Here is a 22150-nt window from a genome sequence, read left to right as displayed (position 1 = left end):
TAGTTACTTGGCCTTTTTCCCAATCCAGGCGACGCAGAGGTCTTCTCCTTTAGTCTATCCTCTAGGGTCTTTGCCGTATTAACCATCTGTGTGTAATCTCAAATGTCTAGTATTGACAGAGTGGATCCAATCTCTGGCTTGAGTCCTTTCTCAAACTTCTTCATCTTGCTAGCTTCCCCCTTCATGTGCTCTGGTGCGAAATGGAACAAATCCTCAAATTGCTACTGGTAATCCAACACAGTTTTCGATCCTTGTACGAGGGTAGAGAATTCAGCTTCCTTGTTGTCTCTGAAACTCTCGGGGAAATAATTCTTGAAAAATACTTCCTTAAATTGATCCCAAGTAGGGTTAGGATGAACTGCTTCTAGGTTAGGTCTCGTTGCCTTCCACCATGGTTCTACCTCATTTTACAATTGATACCTGGCGCATATCAATTTTTGAGCATCGGTACACTTGAGTACGTCGAATGCTTTCTCTAAGGCGCTAATCCACTTCTCTGGTTGTATTGCCTCAGAATTAAGATTGGAGAATGCCATGGGCTGGAATTTCTTGAATCTCTCCTTCACTTTAGTGGTGGAGCTTTCCGCTACGTGTCGAGGCACAGGTGGTGGAAATTTCTGGGGCTGATTAGGTGGTGGTGGTGCCGTTCGTTGTTGCATTATAGTCGCAAATTGAGCAGTCATCTGGCCCAACAACTCTTGTTGTTGTTGTGTGCATCATGGTTGCCATGACGGTATTTACTTCACTAGCAGCCATACTTGGAGGGGGTATAGTTGCAGCAGCTGGGGCAGCTACTGGTACTGGGTTTGGGATAGCTCAGGGTACTCTTGGCGAAGTAACTGATACTTTAAAATTCTGAGCTTCGGCTCTATCCGGTAGCTCAACTTCTAGAACGAATCGAGGGCCTCTTCCATGACGACCCCCTGATTTGATCTTGTGTAAACCATATTTGATTGCTGAAAGGAATTTTGCCAATGAATAACTCTTATTCTTATCTTTACTAGTGAAAGTTCTAATTCGATCTATGTTACACAGGATAGCATTCTTTCTAGGTTGCAGTTTGATCACATTTCCATATAACAAGGAGAGTTTTATGTAAATAAATAAATAAAGGAAATATCACATAAGACAATAGGAATAATTTCTATAATGGTTAAACATCTTTTGGTTTATACCTGTGTTTAGCAAGCAAGGCGTTCCAACCTTCTTCCTGTGATAAAAATCCTGTATTGTGGTCACTTCTAACCTCATCAACTGTAGCAAAATAGATACTGCGGTCCACCTCCCTACTGGAGTCAAGAAGTGCTAAGTATAGTACTAGGTACTTTTCCGCTTGGGTTTTAATCCTCTAGATTAGAGCTAGCCTCTTTCTTAGTTGGCTAATGGAATGCATGTCGTTGGGGTTTATCGGGCTCAAAACACAACCAACCCTGCCATGGAGAGATTTTTGAACATTAGGTTCCTATGGTTCCCTATCTTGGATGGATGTACTTAAGGTTGCATGCACTCAGGTAATACAGTCAAGAAATCTTAAATGAGGTAACTCAAGGGTATAGGCAAAATAGTAAATAAAAAAAAATTTTAATACATCAACCGATCATAAGCACATTAGAACTTAAAGGATGATGCTAATTATAATTCCCTCTCTTTTTTGTTTATTTTTTATATATATATATGTATTATTTTTTTTTTATCCCTATCTATCTATGTTCGGTTTTCTACTCTCAATATCCACACATATCCACACACAAGTTCTTACATCCAAATTTGTGCATACCTTATTTACATATATGCACATATGCACATATGCACACCATGTGTTTCGCTTTACAAAAATCTCTTTTTTTTTTTGTTTTCTTTCTTCCTTGTATTGCATATATGTCTTATATTTTAAATGGGCATTATATTTTATTTATTTATTATTATTTTTTTGCATATTTATTTTTTAAATTTACCCCTATTGTCATCATGACCAACTACATGGTTTTAAAATGTCCAAAATGCCCATATATACCATGTGAATTCAGACCAAAAATCAAAAGTTTTATTACTGCTGTCATCCATTCTCTGGACGTTTGACTGGACGATTGGGTCAAACATCCAGTGCCATCATCCAGAGAATCAGGGCCTATTTTAAACATAGTCTAAGACCTATTGTGTTCATTTCTTTTTCCCTTCTTGAGAGCTTTGGACTTCCCACAATGTGCCCCAAGGGTTTTGCAAGTTTTCTTCCACCATTCCAAAGCGTCACACCGACATTCCTTCGTGTGTATGAATGCCCTAGGTAAGTTTGGCAGATTTCTCCCTTCCTTTTCCTTTTTTTTTTTTTTTGTATAAACCCTAACTTCCCTCTAAGCAGTATTGCAGCTATGTCTACAAGAAAAACGCATAGCACGGCTAGGAAGGCAGCAGCCTCCAAGCAGCCACGATTTGATCCTTTGCCGCCACCATCACCGGCCGTGCCATCACCAACATCTGGGGGTGATTCTTCATCCGAAGAACCTGATTTTGGTCGATTCTAGTTTGCTTGATTTGAGTATGAGCAGGTATGGGAGAAGTTCCAAGACAAAAGCATCGTGAATGGAAGGGTGGTGCAAGTAGAGGACTTCTAACAATTTAGGCTTTTTGAGAGATTTAATGCTTGGGTTGGGCACCTATTCTATCTCCTACCCTGGCTTGCTACCCAAACTTGGTTTGACATTTCTATTGCAATCTTGGTCCAACGGGTGGAATGCAGGGTTTTGGGCTTCAGAGTAGAGTGAAAGGAGTGAATATGACCTTTACCCCAGCTATCTTGGCTGAGATCTTACAGATACCTAACAGGGGTATTAAGTGTTTCTATAGGCCCAGGGTAGACATGTCAAATCAGTTTTCCTTGGAGTCTAAGTCTCAGGTGTTCAAAGCCCTTATTGGTTCAGAGAGAGTTCCGAAGTCTGAGGGGAGCTTCAAGCCTACTACCAGGATCTTGAGTAGGTGTATCTCCTGCAACATCTACCCCAAGGGGGGTAACAGAGTTAGTATGTCCATGCTCCATGCCTACATCACGTATTGCCTATTGGGGGCCGGGAAGGGAGGTCCCGAGATCAACCCACCCTACTTACTTATGCAGGTCATGCTTTACCATGCCCAAAACCTAGTTTATGGGAATCTACCTTATGGGAGGTTCCTTACTCGAGTCTTCATGTACTTTGGGGTTTCACTTCTTGGAGAGTATGAGGGAGGTGATGTGCTGAAACCCATTAGTAAGACCTCTATAAAGAAAATGAGGTTGTTGGGTGAGCCAGAGAGTCCTTCTGAAGAGGTCGATGAAGAGATGGAGGAATTTGAGGATGAGGATGTAGGTGTTGAAGGTGTAGGGGGAATAGGTGAGACTTGAGAGATGCATGGGAGAGAGGATGATCTCGTAGATCTAGGCACGCAGTTTGGAGATCTTCCCGTGCATGGTCTTATATAGGCTTCTGGTTCCCAGGTACCTGCTCCGGTAAACAAGACTTATGGTTGGGAGGATATGATGGCACAGTTTAGAGGATTCCATACCTAGCTCGCCCAGATGTTGTCGAGGATGGACTGTGGTTTTACTTCCCTGGAGGGGAGAGTGGGGTCTATTGAGCAATGACTGGACTTCTGGGACTCCCATTATTAGGTCAACTCGCGTGTCACACCCCAAACCACCCCCTGAGGGGATTAGTTAGGTGACCCGAATTGCATGATAGCAATCCCCAAACCCCAAGGATCCAAAAGCTGTTAATACCATTCACAAACACACACATCCACAATAATGTATATGATAGAACTCAGAGTGCTACGGAAGCTAATATTTACATTAAACATTAAACTAAATATTTACAAACATCTTTTGTTCCAGTTCTCTCTCTCTCACACTGGCAGTCCCAACTCTTCCAACCAAGCTTTACAAAAAGAATTTCAAAAGGGGCAAGACAACCTGAGCCCCAAAATAAAGCTATACAAAAGGGGATTGGTTAGTAGATTCCTATCTACAACAAAAGAATCCCAAGGTTAGAAGAAAAGTTAGCTGCCTACCCCTCACGGGTCCTCATCAACTATCACAGAAAACACCCGCACCAGAGGTATGACCTTCGTCCGGATCCACACCAACATAGTCATAATAATCATAGCCTGCCTCCACGAGATGAGCCTCCCCGCTACTGAAACATCCACCTATTAGATCATCTAACAAAAAGGCATCTATAAGAGTGTGAGCTCCACCGAGCCCGTGAATGAAATATAACCATGCAAGCACAACCAAATGAGTCCTACATGCAATGCAGTCCATTTTATTTATTAGCCACTTATCATCACAACTAAGGCAAGTAAAAGTGCTACTACAATCCCCAATACTTGTATCCCTGGTGCGGGCTTCTAACCCCTTCCCGCGATACACCCATTGAGTTGTCGGAGAGGACTGATCAGCTCCAGCATGCTCTTCATGGTCAGGCAGACTACCCCTCTGGGATTAGTCTGTGAGGCACCCATTATCATTTCATTATATCATTTTCCTTTTTTTTTACTAAGGATCAACAAGTATATAAAAAAGGAAAAAAGAATATAAGAATTTAATGTCCAAGCATACCCAGACAGATACAGAAACACCAAGCTGAGGCCAAGAGCCTATAGCCAAAAGAGAAAAACGAAAGCAAGCTAAGGCCAGTAGCCAAAAGCCAAAGGAGAAACAAAAACCCAACTAGTCAAATCTGAATCTAGGTCTACCCTTGGCATCATCAGACACAAGGTTCTAGACAGAGGGGGGAAATCTGAGACCCAAGGAGAAGACACACCACTGTTCGTCGCTACCTTAGCAAGGAAATCAGCTATGGGGTTAGCTTCACGGAAATAATGGGAAATCTTCCAAGAGATTGAAAAAAGAAAGGGTTGCAAGCCAATCCATTGCTGCCTGATGAACCAAGGGATTGAACCTTCATGGACAAAAGTCACCACAGACATGGAGTCACATTCCACCCATAACTAGGTCACACCCATTTCCTTAGCTCTCAACAAACCATGAAATAGAGCCATGAACTCCGCCACATAATTAGATTTAGTGCCAAGAAAGAAGCTAAAGGCCGAAAGCAAGGTTACCCGATCATCCCTAAGAATACCACCGGCACCTGCCCTTCCAGGGTTCCCAAGAGAACAGCCATCAGTATTTAGTTTCACCCAACCTCTAGGGGGGGGGAACCAATGAACTTCTATAATGACCCTAGCAGGCTTAGGGAGCACAGGAATGTCCAAACTTCTAGCACAGGTAAGATTGAGCAAGGAAGAGATAGGGTAGGAGAAGGACCTGGAAATCTCCCTCAAAGAAGCAAGGAAAGTGGGAAAAAGCGCATCTAGATCCTTGGACTTCCCCTCAAACTTTTTGCAGTTTCATTCAGACCAGATGCAAAATGGAATCAAGACAACACTGGACAACTAGGCATCTCTCATAGGGACAGAACTGGCTTCCTTTTCCACCACATAAAGAACTCAACCAGTGATAAAGGACCAGGCCAATGGACATTAACCAGGAGCAAGAACCTCTGCCAGAGCAAACGGACACTCCAAGAAGATGTAGGCATCTGACTCAACATCGGCCTTACAGAACTCATAATGTGAGACTAGAGGAATCCCTTTACAGGACAGCGCCATATCTGTGGGCGTTTTACCATGCATCAAACGCCAAGCAAAGCAAGAGTGCCTGGGTAGGAGGGCCTTATTCCACACCAAGCTACCCCAAGGGACTTAAGGGCTTCTCTTTCTAAGCATCTCCCAAGCTGACTTCACTGAGAACATCCTCGAGGGGGTGATACCCCAAACACACGAATCCAGAGTAGGCGGATTGGGCAGCAAGATACCCTTGATGACTTTAACCACATTTAAGAGAAAAGAGGACCGAACCTGAGGGAGGGACCAGGAGCCATCAGTAATGAAATCTGGGACCAGCGTTGCTTTATCCAAGAAGAACTCCGCACCAAGCCCTGAAGCATCTACAATCGATTCACTGCCCAGCCAATAGTCCTTCCAAAAGTGAACAGATATTCCATTACTAATAATCCACCTTTCTTGCTGCTTTACAAAGTCCCAAACTTTACGAATACCCAGCCAGATCGAAGAGGACAAAGAGGGGGGTTTTAAGGATCCATTAGGGGAGATAAACCTCGAGCATAAGAACCTACTAACCATCGAGGCATCATGCTTTATCGACCAGGCCAGATTACAAAGCAGTGGTTTGTTGATATCATGGAGACGACGGATACCCAACCCACCTTGTGCTTTTGGCATGCAAACTGAATCCCACTTGACTATCATAGGTCTTCTAGACTCAATGTCACCTAACCAAATGAAATTTTGAATCCACTTCTCCATTAAGGAAACCAGGGACGCGGGCCACCAATAAACAGAGAAAATGTGAACCGGTAAGCTAAGCATCACTGATCGGACAAGTTCCACTCTGCCTACAAAAGACAGCAGCTTACCTTTCCAACCTGTCAGGCGTTGCTTGAATTTATCAATCAGAGGCAACATTCTCTCCCTAGTAACCCTCCCTTTAAAAATCTCTGCACCCAAGTATCTAGTAGGGAGGTTACACAGGGGGATGTTGAGCAAATCAAAAATCCGTCGTCTTCTGGAAAGGGAGATAGTGCCATAGAAGAGCTTGCTTTTTTCTAGATTGAATTTTTGCCTCAAGAAGCCTTTGTATTTCTCCAGAAAAGAATGCAGCTCTTTGATATACTTGAGAGAACCATTAATGAAAATAAACACATCATCAACAAAAAGGAGATGACCAGGGGTAGGGACATCTCCAGGGCCTCTCAAAGGGAGGAGCATGCTTTCCACCACTAGCCATTTCAGCCCTCTGCAAAGGATTTCCTCTGCTAAAATGAAAAGCAAGGGGGAGAGCGGGTCGCCTTAACACAACACTCTTTCCACACCAAAGAAACCAACCGGACCGCTGTTAACTAGGACAGAGATCCTGGTAGAAGACAATAAAGTGTGCAGCCATAGAACCCACCGATCACTGAAGCCAAATCTTTGCATAACTAGGAAGAGGAACTCCCAAGAAAGAGAGTCATAAGCCTTCTACACATCCAACTTGAGGCCAATACCACCACCCCTAACTGCCTTATGCATAAGATTACTCAGCTCGGAGGCCAAGAAAATATTAGTAGAGATGACTTTGCCTTTCTGAAACGTACCTTGCTCCTTAGAGATAAGGCGAGGAAGGAACCCCCTAACCTGTTTGCCAAAACTTTTGAAATAATCTTGCAGAAGAAGTTCCCGATACAAATTGGGCGAAACCTGTCCAGGGAGATGGCATTCTCCATCTTAGGAATAAGAGAGATAAAGCAGTTGTTTATCCCTTTAAGCATGATACCTTGTCTGAAGAAATTGACAACCGCCCTCCCAACATCACTTCCCACCACACCCCAACAACGTCTAAAGAAAGCACCATGAAAGCTATCAGGACAAGGCAAACTATCAGGATCAAAATCCCACACCGCCGACTTCACTTCATCAAGGCCCGGAACACGGTCCAGGATTGCCCTATCCTCCACACCTAACACATTGGGAATAACCTCAAGGATCTCCAAGTGCTCATCCAAAGGGATTGACTTGTGAAAGTCTTCGAAACAGTTGCTCACAAAATCAGGCACACTAGCTGGGTTAGAAACAATAGTAGCATCACTCTTTTTAAGGCATCTAATTTGATTTTTTGGCCTCCTTATAACAATAGAGAGGTGAAAGAATTTAGAGTTTCGATCACCTTCTTTAAGCCATTTATTTCTGGATTTTTCCTTCCAAAGCTTTTCATAGGAGTCCAAAGCTAACAAGTACCTAGTTTTTGCATCAGCTTCCTGCCCAAACTAGAGGTCATTAACACCACATGTATCCATGGTCTCTTGAACCTCTTCTAACTCAAACTTTGCTTCCTTCGCAGCCATGATAAGATTTGGGAAGGCATCACGGGACCACAATCTCAAAACTGGTTTGAGTCTCTTAAGTTTTTGACATAAAATGAAAATAGGAGAACCCCCACCGGCTGCCTCCAAGACTGCTTTACCACCTCAAGAAAAATAGGATTATCCATCCAAAAATTATGAAACCAAAAGGGCGCATTATTTGGCTTACTAGGAGACTCATAGGCTATAAGTAAAGGGGAGTGGTCCGACGCTACCTGGGGCAGGACCCGCTAAGAGCAAGAGTGGAATAAGCCAAGCCATTTAGAGGTGCCAAAGCTATGGTCAAACACAGCCTCCATGCGACCTCTAGATCTATTATTGGACCAAGTAAATCTTTTCCCAAAAGAGGGAATCGAGATGAGACTACAAGAATCAACCCAAGCACCAAACTCCATGGCTGAACCCATAGAAAAGGTCCCAGGGCCTCTTTTCTCTTCAGAAAGCAAGGTAGCATTAAAATCTCCCATAACAAGCCACGGCTCAGAAATCAAATTAAGATTAATCAAATCCATCCAAAGCTCCTGACGACTGGCTCGGAAACAGCTAGCATGAAGGATTGTAATGTACACCAAACCCCCATTCCAGCAAGCTGACATGGAAATTTGTTGGTCCAACATCAAAATAATAGAAGGGCACAGCAGGCCGTGTTTCCACATAACCCAAAGGTTCGGGGCAGAATCTGAGCATAGATTATGAAGAAGATCTGCAGTAAAGCCCAATTTATTGAAAAACAAAGCTGGAAATCAACTAACCTCAACTTTAGGTTCAGCCAGACAGAACAAATCCAGATAAAATTCAGAATGACTAGATGCGAGTGCCAACCGACCTGCCTTCTTACTGCTACCTCTGATATTCTAGAAGAGGACTTTCGTTGGAAACTAGTAGACTCAGCAGCCAAATGTTCCAAACTTTTGCGACCCTACTGGTCCACCTGCGATACCATTCAACCTTTGAGCTGCATGGAGGGCACCATGCTCTCCTTCTCGGTCAATAAGGCTACATCTATGGCATTAATTTCCCTCACAAGCACCACAACCGTGCCAATTAAGAGAGAGGTCTCAGCAATTTCATTCACTACGTGGGACCCATCCACTTGAAGAACTACTTCTAATCCACCATCAACATGTGGCACCGAACCAGTGTCAAGGGATTGCAGCTGTGCTGAACCCCTAGCATTCCTTACCCCACGACTTGGACCCGCTCGAGCCCCGATTGTCAACCCACCCCGAAATGCATCGGATCAACCGTGGCCCACTTTAGATGGGCTTGCCCGACCAGAGCCACGACCCTGCCTAAGATAGGTTCAGTATATGATTTTCCTTTTTCTGGCATTCTACCACATAATCTCCTTTTTGGTGTAATACAATTCTATTCTTTTTCTCATTTTCATTTTCTCTTTTCCTTTTTCTCTTTCATATAGGTACTCCCACAGACATCCAACACCTTAATCCCTGTTGGCAAGGGTTCGTAGCACTAGTGATGATACTCTAGCCCAATGCATTCTATATGACATAGTATGAGTCGGGTGGTGTCAACTGTATCCCATTCTACGGGCTACCACAGGCCTCAATTCCAAGCCGGCTACGACATCTAATCTAGCAGTTCCACATACAAGCATCATTGTGCATTCTCATTGTTCATCAATCAAGAATTCAGTATTTAACAGAATATAAGACAATTGAAATAAATAAGCATAGTAAATAATTTTGTTGTATTTGTCATGACTTGTTAGTCATGTTACATTTACACATATGGTGTAATTTCACTCACCTTGTACTAGCCCGCTTGCTCAGCGGTCAGCTCGGTCCTGGCCAGTATCTGACACTGCACCTCAAGCTCAAGGTTAAAACATAAGTTAACTGGATCATTAAAGTATGTCAAACAAAGTTCAAAATCATATTAGTGTCCTACGGTTGGTCTAGGTTTAGTTGGACTCGAATCTGCATACATGGGTATCATATACAATTCTCTGGGTCTTGCACTGGGCTTTCGGGTCAAACTCCCAATGTATCATCCAGAGATGTGAGGTTCATTCTTCCAAGTATTTTTATAGCAAGGTTACCTAGGCATGGCCTTATCAATCCCATAAATCAGTACAAAGGTTCATAGCCTAAGAGAGGCTAGGCCTGTGTGTGGGTTCGATGCTCTGTGGGTCCCACTTGAGCACCCGAGGTGTGGATGATACCAAGGACCAATGGGGAAAGGTTCTTAAGTCAGTTTCATTCTCTCCATGCTGTTCTGGACCTATTGGTGAAGGTCCAAAAGGCTGGAATCACATCTGAGCCCAAACAGCAACACTGGGCATTTGACTAGGGGTTTGGGTCATTCGCTAAGTGCATCGCCCAGTGCCTATTAAACACGATATTTGGCTGCTGGTTTGGCCATGATTTCGAACAAGGATGATCCTAGGAGGTTTGTGGTCCTAAAATGGAGCTAAATGAACTGGTTTTAATTATTTCAAAGTCTGGTTAACCAATTGGAAGTTGGGTTGAGTTCTGACATCACAGAGAAAGGCTGTCATGGCTAAGCTCAAGCTTTGGATTTTGGTTTTGGCTACATGCAAGGCATGAATCATCATTGTTTACCTACAACAGGTCTAGTTCTAAGCCAAGGCATGAGCAAACTCATTTGCATGCAAAGATCCATGCCCATACTGCATGATCAGAGTGCAACTCTACAGTTCAGCTCATCTCTGAGACTGACATCCATTTCCATTACTGTAACAGTTTTAAATCTCACTTTAAATGACCAGATCTTGCATGCAAGATCTAGAGCCCCACTAGGCACCCAGGTGATGCTCTTAGCATTACTAGCTAGAGATACATCAAACAGGTACATGAACCAAATGCAAACTTAGACGGACAGCAGTGTTAGGAGCTGAGGCACATACCTTTAAGCTTGTAGAGATGTCCAATACAAGCTCAAACCCAATCCTTACTCTCTCTTCTTTCTTCCTTTCTTCTATGCCCTTCTCTTTTTCTTCCTTCTCCTTCTCTTTCTTTCTTTCCCTTTATTGTAGAAGCAGCAAATGAAATAAGAGGGCTGGGCCCTCCTATTTATAGCCTCTAAGATCTTAAGGCCTGTTTGGCCATGAGATCCCTCTTCCAAAAATGCATTTTTAAGTGTATTCTAGGCCATTTCAGCTACATAGGTGGGGTCCACTGGGTTCTAGAGGTGGTTCTCCACTGAATTCAACCATAGGGGTGACACACCACAGTGTGCTTGGGTGATTGGTCACAGTCTCCTGTCCTTCAAGCAAAATTCCAGTTAGTCTAGGGCAGGTTTAACATTTTTCCCCACCTTACAAAAATTTCTTCCCCGAAATTGGCTTACCCAGTAGCTCGAACAATTAAGGATATTTTTCTCGCATTTCTTCTTCACGTTCCCATGAGGCTTCCTCTGTTGGGTAGTTTCCCCACCGAACCTTAATGAATGCGACCGCGCGATTATGGAGGTTATATTCCTTTCTGTCTAGTATCTCCATCGGCTATTCCTCATAGGTCATATTAGCATCCAGTTGCTCAGGTTCAGCCGAGAGTACATGTGCCAGGTTGTTGATAAATTTCCTTAGCATTAACACATGGAAAAAGGACGCCTTGTAAGGATGGCGGTAGTGCCAGTCGATACGCTACTGGTCCAACCCTCTTCAGGATTTCATATGGGTCGATATATCTTGGGCTCAGCTTACCCTTCTTGTTGAAGTGTAGTAACCCCTTTATTAGAGAAACTCAAAAAAATACCTTCTCACTGACTCCAAATTCAATGTCCTTCCTTCAATTGTCGGCATAACTCTTCTGTCTGAATTGAGCCGCTTTGATCTTTTTCCTGATCACATCTACTTTTTTGCAGGTTGCCCGTATTAATTAAAGTCTAAGATACTTCCATTCTCTGACTTCATCCCAGTATAACGGTGTGCGGCACTTCCAGCCATACAAAGCTTCATATGGTGCCATGCCAATGGTGGGGTGATAGCTGTTATTATAAGCATATTCCACCAAGGGAATGTGGGCGTCCCAACTGTCCTTCATCTCTAATATGCAGGCTCTGAGCATATCTTTTAGAGTCTGAATGGTTCTTTTGGATTTTTCGTCCTTCTAGGGATGGAAAGGTGTGGTGAGATTTAGTTGGGATCCCAGTGCCTGGTGCAGACACTTCCAAAATCTTGATGTGAATCGGGGGTCCCTATCAGACACGATGCTGATTGGCACGCCATGCAAGCAGATCACATTTTTAATATACAACTGGGCGAGTTTTTCCATCGAATAAGTTATCTTGATGGGAATAAAGTGAGCTACCTTCGTCAATTCGTCAACAATAACCCAGATTGCATTCATCACTTTTCTAGTGTTGGGTAAGTTGGACACAAAGTCTATAGTAATCCTTTCCCATTTCCATTCTGAAAACAGAAGTGGTTGGAACAATCTATATGGTCTGTGTCTCTCTGCCTTTATTTGCTGACAGGTGAGGCATTTGGACACGTATAGTGCTACGGTCTACTTCATTCCTATCCACCAATAGTACTTCTTTAGATCTTTGTACATTTTGCTGCTTCCAAGGTGGATTGAATAAGGTGAATTATGCACCTCTCTAAGAATTCGGTCTTGCACATCATAATCACCATGCACGCACAATCTATCTCTAAATTTCAATGCCCCATCATGGGCCAATGAGAAGTCTGGGTCCTCATGGACTCCTTGTTTTATTTACCAGATTATCTTTGCTAGGTCGGGGTCTCTAGGCTACTTCTCGATTATTTCTTCTCGGATCGATGGTTGTATGTCCATGGCTACCAATTATATAGTTGTCCCTTCAATCATGAGTTCTAAGATCGAACTTCCGAGCTTCTTCTATCAACTGTTTGCTAACGACCAAGGAAGTTAGGGATGAGGTTCGGGATTTTTTGCTCAAAGCATCCGCCACTACGTTGGCCTTCCCAGGGTGGTATTGAATATCACAGTCATAATCCTTTAACAATTCTAACCACCACCTCTGTCTCATGTTTAACTCCTTCTGGGTGAAGAAATACTTTAGGCTCTTGTGTTCGCTAAAGATCTCACTCTTTTCATCATAAAGATAGTGTCACCAAATCTTTAACGTGAAAACAACCACTGACAACTCTAGGTTGTGAGTGGGGTAGTTCTTCTCATGCCCTTTTGACTGTCTTGAGGCATAGGCGACTACCTTACCTCTTTGCTTTAGCACGTCGCCTAATCCTATTCGGGATACGTCTGCATATACCACCATGCCACCGGTGCCATCTGAAATGGTTAGTACTGGTGCCGTCACCAATTGATTCCTTAGTTCTTGGAAACCTTTCTAGCAAATGGATGTCCATTCAAACTTTGCATCTTTCTTCTTTAGCTTTATCATGGGTATCGAGATGCGTGAGAAATTTTTGATGAATCAGCGATAATACCCAACTAATCCTAGGAAGCTACGGATCTCTGTGGCATTCTTTGGAGTCTCCCACTCGAGAACGACCTTCACCTTGTCTGGGTCCACCTTGATGCCATCCTTGGTGATGATATGCCCCAAGAATCCAATCTAGTGGAGCCAAAACTCACACTTGTTGAATTTGGTAAACAACTGGTGTTCCCGCAATCGTTGTAATACGAACCTAAGGTGTTGGGCGTGCTCCTCTTCGCATTTGGAGTAGATTAGAATGTCATCGATGAATACAATGACAAACTTGTCCAACACATCATGGAATACCCTATTCATCATGTCCATGAATGCAGCTGGAGCATTGGTTAACCCAAATGACAACACCAAGAATTCATAATGTCTGTACCGAGTCCTGAACTCCATCTTGTGAATGTCGCTGCTCTTAATCTTCAACTGATGGTACCCAGACCTAAGATCAATTTTAGAGAAAAACTCTTACACCTTGCAATTGATCAAATAGGTCATCGATGCATGGCAGTGGGTAGACGTTCCTGATTGTGAGTTTGTTCAATTCCCGATAATTGATGCACGTTCAGATGCACTTCCATCCTTCTTCTTTACGAACAACACGGGTGCTCCCTAAGGAAACACACTTGGTCAAATGAGTCCCTTCTTCAATAAATATTGTAATTGGACCTATAGCTCTTTTAATTCCACAGGTGCCATCCGATAGGGTGCCTTGGATACAGGTGCTGCACCAGGGATTAAATCGATCGCAAACTCTGTTTCTCGATCAGGCGGTAGCTGGGTCAGATCTTTTGAAAAAACATCAGAAAATTTCCTAACAACATCAAGTTCTTCTAATGGCTTAATCTTTGCCTCGGTGTCCATTACCGTGGCCAAATAGCCCTGACATCCTTCATCTAACAACTTTCGTGCTTGAAGGATGGATAAGTTATCCTCTTAAGCTTCTTCATCGGTTCACTTTGGTAGGTGAAAACCGAGCCGTCATTCAACTTGAATGTGATCTTCTTCTCTGCACACATGATGTTTGCCCCATAGGCGGATAGCCAATCCATGCCTAATATTACGTCAAAGTTCTTGATGTCGAACTTGATCAGTAGGGTGTTCAGGTTCTTCCCACAAATTTCTACTAAACAGGGGTCTTAAACTTCCTTCAGGCTCACGACGCTTCCAATTGGTGTGCTAACTACTAAATCATGCCCTATGTCCCTTGGTCGGATGGTCATCCTATCCACGAGGGATGCACCCGAGTCTAATAACACTCGCACAAGGGCAAACGATATAGTCAAAGTACCTAAAGTTTGTGTAAAATAAGGATGCAATTAAATTCTCTTCACCCATTGGTTTGTTCTCTACAATTTAGTAGTGTTAAGCTGACTTACCTATCATTACTTTTAGATTCACCTCCACTTCTTCATTGGTTAGTGCGAACACCTTCCCTCGCGTCCAATTGTCCCGTGGCTGAAAGGATCAAGTGGGGGACTGGATCGGCGGGTATGTGTTGTATCCGCTGTGTGCATAATCCGTAGCCATGTGCCCAGCTTTGTGGCATACAAAGCATCTGTTGGGTAGTGCAGCTAGGGAAGAGGCCTAGCTTGCTTGGCTCATTGCAGGTCGAGATGGTGGGGCAACAGTTGTCACTTGGCTTGTAGTGGGTTGAGCAAGTCGGCTGTAAGTGGGACAAAAAGGGGCTTGGCCCACGTCTTGTTGATATTGTATCGGGTTGGGGCTCGAGCTAGTTCCTCGAAATGCCTTATTTGGCCATCTGACATTCTGATAGTTGCTTGGCCTTTGGCCCTCTAGGCGACACGGTAGCCTTCTCCTTCAATCTATCCTCCATAGTCTTTGCCTTGCCGACCATTTGAGCATAGTTCCGAATGACTAGGACCGACAAAATAGACCTGATCTCTGGCTTAAGTCCTTTCTCAAACTTCTTTGTTTTGCTGGCTGCCCCCTTCATATGTTCCGGGGCGAAATGAAACAAATCTTCAAATTGTTGCTGGTAATCCAGTATGGTCTTTGATCCTTGCACGAGAGCAGAGAACTCGGCTTCCTTCTTGTCTCTAAAACTCGTAGGGAATTAATTCTTAAAGAAAACTTCTTTAAACTATTCCCAGGTAGGATTGGGATGAACTACCTCCAAGTTAGGCTTTGTTGCCTTCCACCATGCTTCCGCCTCGTTTTGTAATTGGTACCCAGCACATATCAGTTTCTACGCCTCAGTACATTCAAGTACGTCGAATGCTTTTTCTAAGGCGCTAATCCACCTTTCCAATTGCATTACCTTAAAATTTAGTTTGGAGAACGTAGGCAGCTGGAGTTTCTTGAATTTCTCCATCACTTTAGCATGGAGCTTTCCGCCGTGTGGTGGAAATTGTAGGGGCCAGTTGGGTGGTGGTGGTGGCACTGCTCGCTATTGTATCATGGCCATGAAATGTGTAGACATCATGTTGTTGTTGCATGGTCCACATCATGGTAGTCATGATGGTGTTCACCTCTCCAGCTGCCATACATGGCTGGGGTGCAACTACAGCAGCTAGGGCAGCCACCAGTACCGGATTTGGGACGATTCGGGGTATCCTCAGCGAAGTAACTGATACTTCCAAGTTCTAAGCTTCGGCTCTATCTGATAGCTCAACTTCTGGAACAAATCAGGGGCCTCTTTCGAGACAACCTCCCCAGTTGGATTTGGTGTTGACCATAGTTGATTTCTGAAAGAAACTCTGCGTTTAATATCTCTACACCCCTTGGCGAGGGAAAGTTTATAGTTTAGCTGTCACATATAGGCTATCATTTCTATATTTCTGGTGTAATATCATTAGCATCGTAGCAAGGAATAGTAACTACCAAGGATACTTCCTACTAGGTTGTGGTTGTTAACAATTTCATGTATTGGATGAGTTTTATGACATGGTATTTCATGTAAGATGACAGTATAAGGGTTTATAATAAGAAAGTTATTGTTTGGTCTATACCTGTACCTAGCAAGCGAGTCGCTCCAATCTCTTTCCTGTTATAAAGGCCTGTATGTGTAGGTATCATAGGTCACTCCTAACATCGTTTGCTAAAGCAAGATAAATAACATGGTCCTCTGCACTACTAGTATCAGCAAGTGTCAGGTAGACAACTAATTGTTTCTTTGCTCGAGACTGAATCCTTTGGATCCAAGCCAATCTCTTTCTTAACCGCCTAATGCAGAGCATATTATTGGGGTCTTCCAAGCCTGAACAACACAGTCAAACCCTGTCATGGAGAAATTTAGGTCATTAGGTTCCTATGGTTGTCTTAACTCAATGAATATACTTAACACTACATGAACTTAAGCAACATGATCAAGAATCTTAAATGGAATAGCTCGAGGATATACACAAAACAACATTATTGTATAGAATCTAGCACACCATTCAGGTACGGGCATGTGTAGTGAATAGACTAACTATACCTCCCTATGATCTACTGTGTTAAGCCACAAACCAGGCTAGTTTACTGACAAGGTATGCCCTTTATGTAGGTGAGGTGTCATTGGCGGAGTCTAAGTTCTTGTAAATGACATAAATGCTCCTAGCTACACATTCCTATTTATCTAGGTTTGAGCTTCCACATACATCACTCACATACAAGTTCATACATCCATGATTATATACATTATTTATGTATAAGTAATTACACCCATAGTAGGTTTTCCTAAATTTTTTTTGCATTGCATTAGCATGATCATTCCATTTGTTGATTGTTATTATCTATTTATTTATTTACTATTTTTTTTTTATCCAATATATATATTTTTTGAGTTTATCCATATTGACCAACCAAGTGCTTTGGAGAGTCCTTAATATCCTTTTGATGCAAGTTATCACAAGCCCATCCATAAAAAATGCAATTCCTGCCGTTTTCCATTCTTTGGGTATTTGACTAGGCATTTGGCTCAATTGCCCAGAGAATCGGGACTTGCTTTTTATTCAGTCTGAAACCCAATTTCTTCATTCTTTCTTCCATTTTGAGAGTCCTAGACCCTCAAAGCTATGTCCAAGGGAGTTTATTGACCATTCCCCCATCATTCCCAAGCATTCCATTGTTACTATCTTGCACCTACGCGAGCCCTAGGTAAGTGCTAATGCATTTTTTTTTTCTTTCCTTCTTTTCCCATTTCTGTTTTTCTCCCTTCTTTTTGTTTTGATTTTAGTTTGTATGACCTAACTTCTATATTCTATTCTCTCTTTGCTATGTTGCAGTAATGTCTTCAAGAGGAAATCATAGCATGGCAGAGAAAGCGGTGACCCGCAAGCGCCTATGGTCGGATCCGTCACCGCCATCACCATCGGCCGTGCCATCTCCATCTTCCAGAGACGATTCTTCATCCGAAGAACATGAGTTTGACCAGTATTGGTTCTAATGGTATGAGCATGCTTGTGATTGGGAGAGGTTCTCTTCCAAAACTATTGTGAATGGATGGGTGGTGCAAATGGAAGACTTCCACCAATTTGTGCTTTTTGCGAAGTTCAATGCCCTAGGTTGGGCACCGATGTTTTCTCCTTCATTACCCTGCTATCCGAATCTGGTTCGGAATTTTTATTGCAATCTTGTACCGGCTTCTGGGGTACAAGGCTTCGGACTTGAGAGCAGAGTGAAAGGGATGGACATGAAGTTCACTCCAACTATCTTAGCAGAGATTTTGGGGATACCAGATAGTGGTGACAGGTGTTACTACAAGCCCAGAGTTGGTATTTCTGATAAGCTCTCATTGGACACCAGGAGGGTAGTGTTAAAGGCTCTTACCGGGGTCGAAAGGACTCCAAAATCTGAGGGGGACTACAAGCCTACAGTGAGGATTTTGAGTAAGTGCATCTCCTACAACATCTATCCCAAAGGTGGGAATCGGGGCAGCATTTCCATGCTATAGGCGTACATCACATACTGTTTGGTGAGGGCAGGCAAGGGAGGTCCGGTGATCACCCTACCTTATCTTCTTATTTAGTTTATGCTTTATAATGCCCAGAACCCTACTGATGGGAACCTGCCATATGGGAGATTCCTTACCCAGATCTTCATGCATTTTGGGGTTTCTCTTAGTGGGGAGTATGAGGGACGTGATAGGTTGAAGCCAATCAGCAAGACCTCCATCAAGAAGATGAGGATGCTAGTGGAACCTGAGAGTGCCTCAAAGTATGAGGAGGAGGAGATGGAGATGGATGAGAGACAGGAGGTGGCTGAGGGAGCTGGAGTTGGCGGTGATCAAGAGGGCGATCCAGTGGATCAAGGCACATAGTTCAGAGATCTCCCTGCTTATGATCCTACGGAGGCTTCTAGTTCATAGGTACCACCTTAAGCATCGGAGACTTATGGTTGGGTGGACATAATGGGACAGTTCTGAGGTTTACATACCCAGATGTCTTCGAGGATGGACCAGGGTTTTACTTCCCTGGAGGGGAGAGTAGGTTCTATCGAACATCTTCTAGACTTTTGGAACTCCTACTACTAGGTTAACTCGCGACAGGCTCGACCTCCATGGAGCAGTGATCCACCTCCGGAGTAGTTCCTCCAGTTTTGATACTTTTGGCTTAGGAACCTATATCTTATATTTCAGCTCTACTTTATGTATTTTTTTTTTCATGCTTTATGAAACTTTCTATTATCAGTCCCATCTCTTTTTCCTGCTAGGTTGTAACTGGAAGTAGTACTTCCAACTAAAAACAAGATGTAATGGCCTCTGCCAAATTCTGGAATTTTACAGAATCTTGTTGACTAGGGTTATATCTATCCTCATGGTTTATTATCTACATTTTATCTTATGTTTGTTTAATTTTTTTTCTATTTGTTTAGTTTCTTATAATTTGTTATCCTATTCCGCTGTTTGTGAATGTAGAAAGAGCTTCTCGCTCTAATACAAAGCTCAGTCACACCTCAAACCACCCTCTGGGAGGATTAGGTAGGTGACTCGAATAGCACGGTAGCAATCCGCCAAACCCCAAGGATCCAGAAGTTGTTAATACCATTCACAAACACACACATCCACAATAATAAATAAGATAGAACTCAGAGTGCTGCAGAAGCTAATATTTACATTAAATATTAAACTAAATATTTACAAACATCTTTTGTTCCAGTTCTCTCTCTCTCACACTGGCAGTCCCAACTCTTCCAACCAAGCTTTACAAAAAGAATTTCAAAAGGGGTAAGACAACCTATGCCAAAAAATAAAGCTATACAAAAGGGGATTGGTTAGTAGATTCCTCTCTACAACAAAAGAATCCCAAGGCCAAAAGAAAAGTCAGCTGCCCGCCCATCACGGGTCCTCATCAACTATCACAGAAAACACCCGCACCAGAGGTATGACCTTCGTCCAGGTCCACACCAACACAATCATAATAATCATGGCCCGCCTCCGCGAGATGAGCCTCCTCGCTACTAAAACATCCCCCCTACAAGATCATCAAACAAAAAGACATATATAAGAGTGTGAGCTCCACCGAGCTCATGAATGAAACAGAACCATGCATGCACATGCAAGCACAACCAAATGAGTCCTACATGCAATGCAGTCCATTTTATTTATTAGCCACCTATCATCACAACTAAGGTAGGTAAAAGTGCTACTATAATCCCCAATACATGTATTCCTAGTGCGGGTTTCTAACCACTTCCAGTGATACACCCATTGAGTTGTCGGAGAGAATCGATCAGCTCCAGCATGCTCTCAATGGTCAGCCCGAACAGCCCTCTGGGATTAGTTTGTGAGTGCCCTCGGTTTTAGTTACATGCAATGCATGAATCATCATTGTTTACCTACAACAAGTCTGGTTCTAAGCCAAGGCATGAGGAACTCATTTGCATGCAAAGATCCATGCCCATACTGCATGATCAGAGTGCAACTCTGCAGTTCAGCTCATCTCTGAGACTGACATCCATTTCCATTAAAGTAATAGTTTCAAATCTCACTTTAAATGACCAGATCTTACATGCAATGCCCATGCATGCAAGATCCAGAGCCCCACTAGGCACCCAGGTGATGCTCTTAGCATTACTAGCTAGAGATACATCAAACAGGTACATGAACCAAATGCAAACTTAGATGGACAACAGTGTTAGGAGTTGAGGCACATACCTATAAGCTTGTAGAGATGTCCAATCCAAGCTCAAATCCAATCCTTACTCTCTCTTCTTTCTTCATTTCTTCTCTTCCCATCTTTTTTTCTTCCTTCTCTTTCTCTTTCTTTCTTTCCCTTTATTGTAGAAGCAGCAAACAAAATAAGAGGGCTGGGCCTTCCTATTTATAGCCTTTAAGATCTCAAGGCCTATTTGGCCATGAGATCCCTCTTCCAAAAATGCATTTTTAAGTACATTCTGGGCCATTTCAGCTGCATAGGCGGGGTCCACTGGGTTCCAGAGGTGGGTTATGGTTTCTAAAATTCCCATCTACCTCTAGGGGTTGTCCACAGGCTGTATGCATTGATCTCAGGTGTCTGGAGTCCAAAATACAAGTTTCAGACACTTTGGGCATTTCACTAGGCATTTAGGTCAATCGCCCAGTGCATCGCCTAGAGAATGAATTCCTACTATTTTTGCCTTTGCCTTGCACAGGGGTTGAGGCTACCACTTGGGCACTTTACCAGTACCCTTTCCAAGACAAATTAAACATTTGAATGGGTATGGTCCCTATGTATTTGTCAGAGAGAGAGATTACCCGGAGTTGGAGCTGTACATCAGGCTATAGGCTGAGCAGCTGCATGGGTCTATAACCCATCTTCTCATAAGTATACTGGATGACATCCTTAGAGATTCTCCACTCAACTGCAGGGGTGACACACCACAGTGTGCTTAGGTGATTGTCATAGGCTCCTGTCCTTTAAGCAAAATTCCAGTCAGTCTAGGGCAGGTTTAACATCGCGACAGTCTCAGCCTCTGCGGAGCGATGATCTAGCTCAACAATAGCTTACTAGTCCTGATGTCTCTTACTTTTCAAAGCCTATGTTATATTTTCCTGTTATGTTTTATGCATTTCCTATTATCATCTGTACTTTTTTTTTCTAAGTTGTATTTGGGTGTAGTACTTTCAACCCACTCCTGATGTAATGGCTCATGCCAAATTTCAATCTATGAATCTTATTTTCTTTTCACTATGTCAGTCCCTATGATGTGTTATTCACGAGTACTCTTATGGTTGCTAGATTTTCTATATGTTTACTTTTTGTTAAAAGTTGTCCTATCTTCGTTGTTTATGAATGTCAAAGAGTTTCTCGCTCTGATACCAAGCTCTGTCACACCCCAAACCACCCCTGGGAGGATTAGATAGGTGACCCAAATTGTACTGTAGCAATCCGCCAAACCCCAAGGATATAGAAGCTATTAATACTATTCACAAACACACACAACCATAATGATGGATAGAACATAATTATAGAGTGTAGCAAAAACTAATATTTACATAAATATTCAAGTTTAAGGTACAAGCTATACAGTTATTGTTTCTCAACACCACCATTCGAACAATCACCACACATCCAACCAATAGCTCACAAAATAACAAAAGGGGCAGACAATAGAAGCCCCACTCAAGCTATACACAAAGGGAAAAGGTTAGTAGACAAGTATCTACATCAAAAAGAATTCCCTAAGGTTAGAAGTTAGTAAACTGCCCGTCCATCATGGGCCATCTTCAACAGTCACCGAGATCACCCCTACCAGAGGGATAGCCTCCGTCTGGGTTCACACCCACATAGTCATAATCAAAACCACCATCTTTCTCGTGATAAGCCTCCCAGCCAACATCACATCCACCTGTAAGA

At 43.0% G+C, this 22150-nt stretch overlaps 1 protein-coding gene across 1 annotated transcript; it reads right to left on the bottom strand.

Annotated features, from left to right (window-relative positions):
- Window positions 1-5517: 5517 nt before the first annotated feature.
- On the bottom strand, window positions 5518-14234 carry LOC122650742. The gene is made up of 4 exons (XM_043844134.1): window positions 14091-14234; window positions 7194-7853; window positions 5853-6015; window positions 5518-5648 (listed from the first exon to the last, which is right to left on the bottom strand). The coding sequence occupies exons 1-4, from the start codon at window positions 14232-14234 to the stop codon at window positions 5518-5520; spliced, it is 1098 nt and encodes a 365-aa protein (XP_043700069.1).
- Window positions 14235-22150: the final 7916 nt, after the last annotated feature.

Source organism: Telopea speciosissima, chromosome 1, assembly GCF_018873765.1.
Source record: "Telopea speciosissima isolate NSW1024214 ecotype Mountain lineage chromosome 1, Tspe_v1, whole genome shotgun sequence".
Lineage (NCBI taxonomy): Eukaryota > Viridiplantae > Streptophyta > Magnoliopsida > Proteales > Proteaceae > Telopea > Telopea speciosissima.
Note: the sequence above shows the minus strand (reverse complement) of the source record. Positions and strands in the feature narration are given on the sequence as shown.

Bases quoted from the DNA above. Each gene is read 5' to 3' on its own strand.
- LOC122650742 (XM_043844134.1), bottom strand. From the start codon at position 14,234: ATGGACACCGAGGCAAAGATTAAGCCATTAGAAGAACTTGATGTTGTT. The intron at 7,854-14,090 runs GTATCCAAGGCA...TAGTTTGGGCAG, and splicing joins TAATCCCTGGTGCAGCACCT to GAAGCTGATGCAAAAACTAG. The intron at 6,016-7,193 runs GTACGTTTCAGA...CACTTTTGGAAG, and splicing joins CCTTATCTCTAAGGAGCAAG to GACTATTGGCTGGGCAGTGA.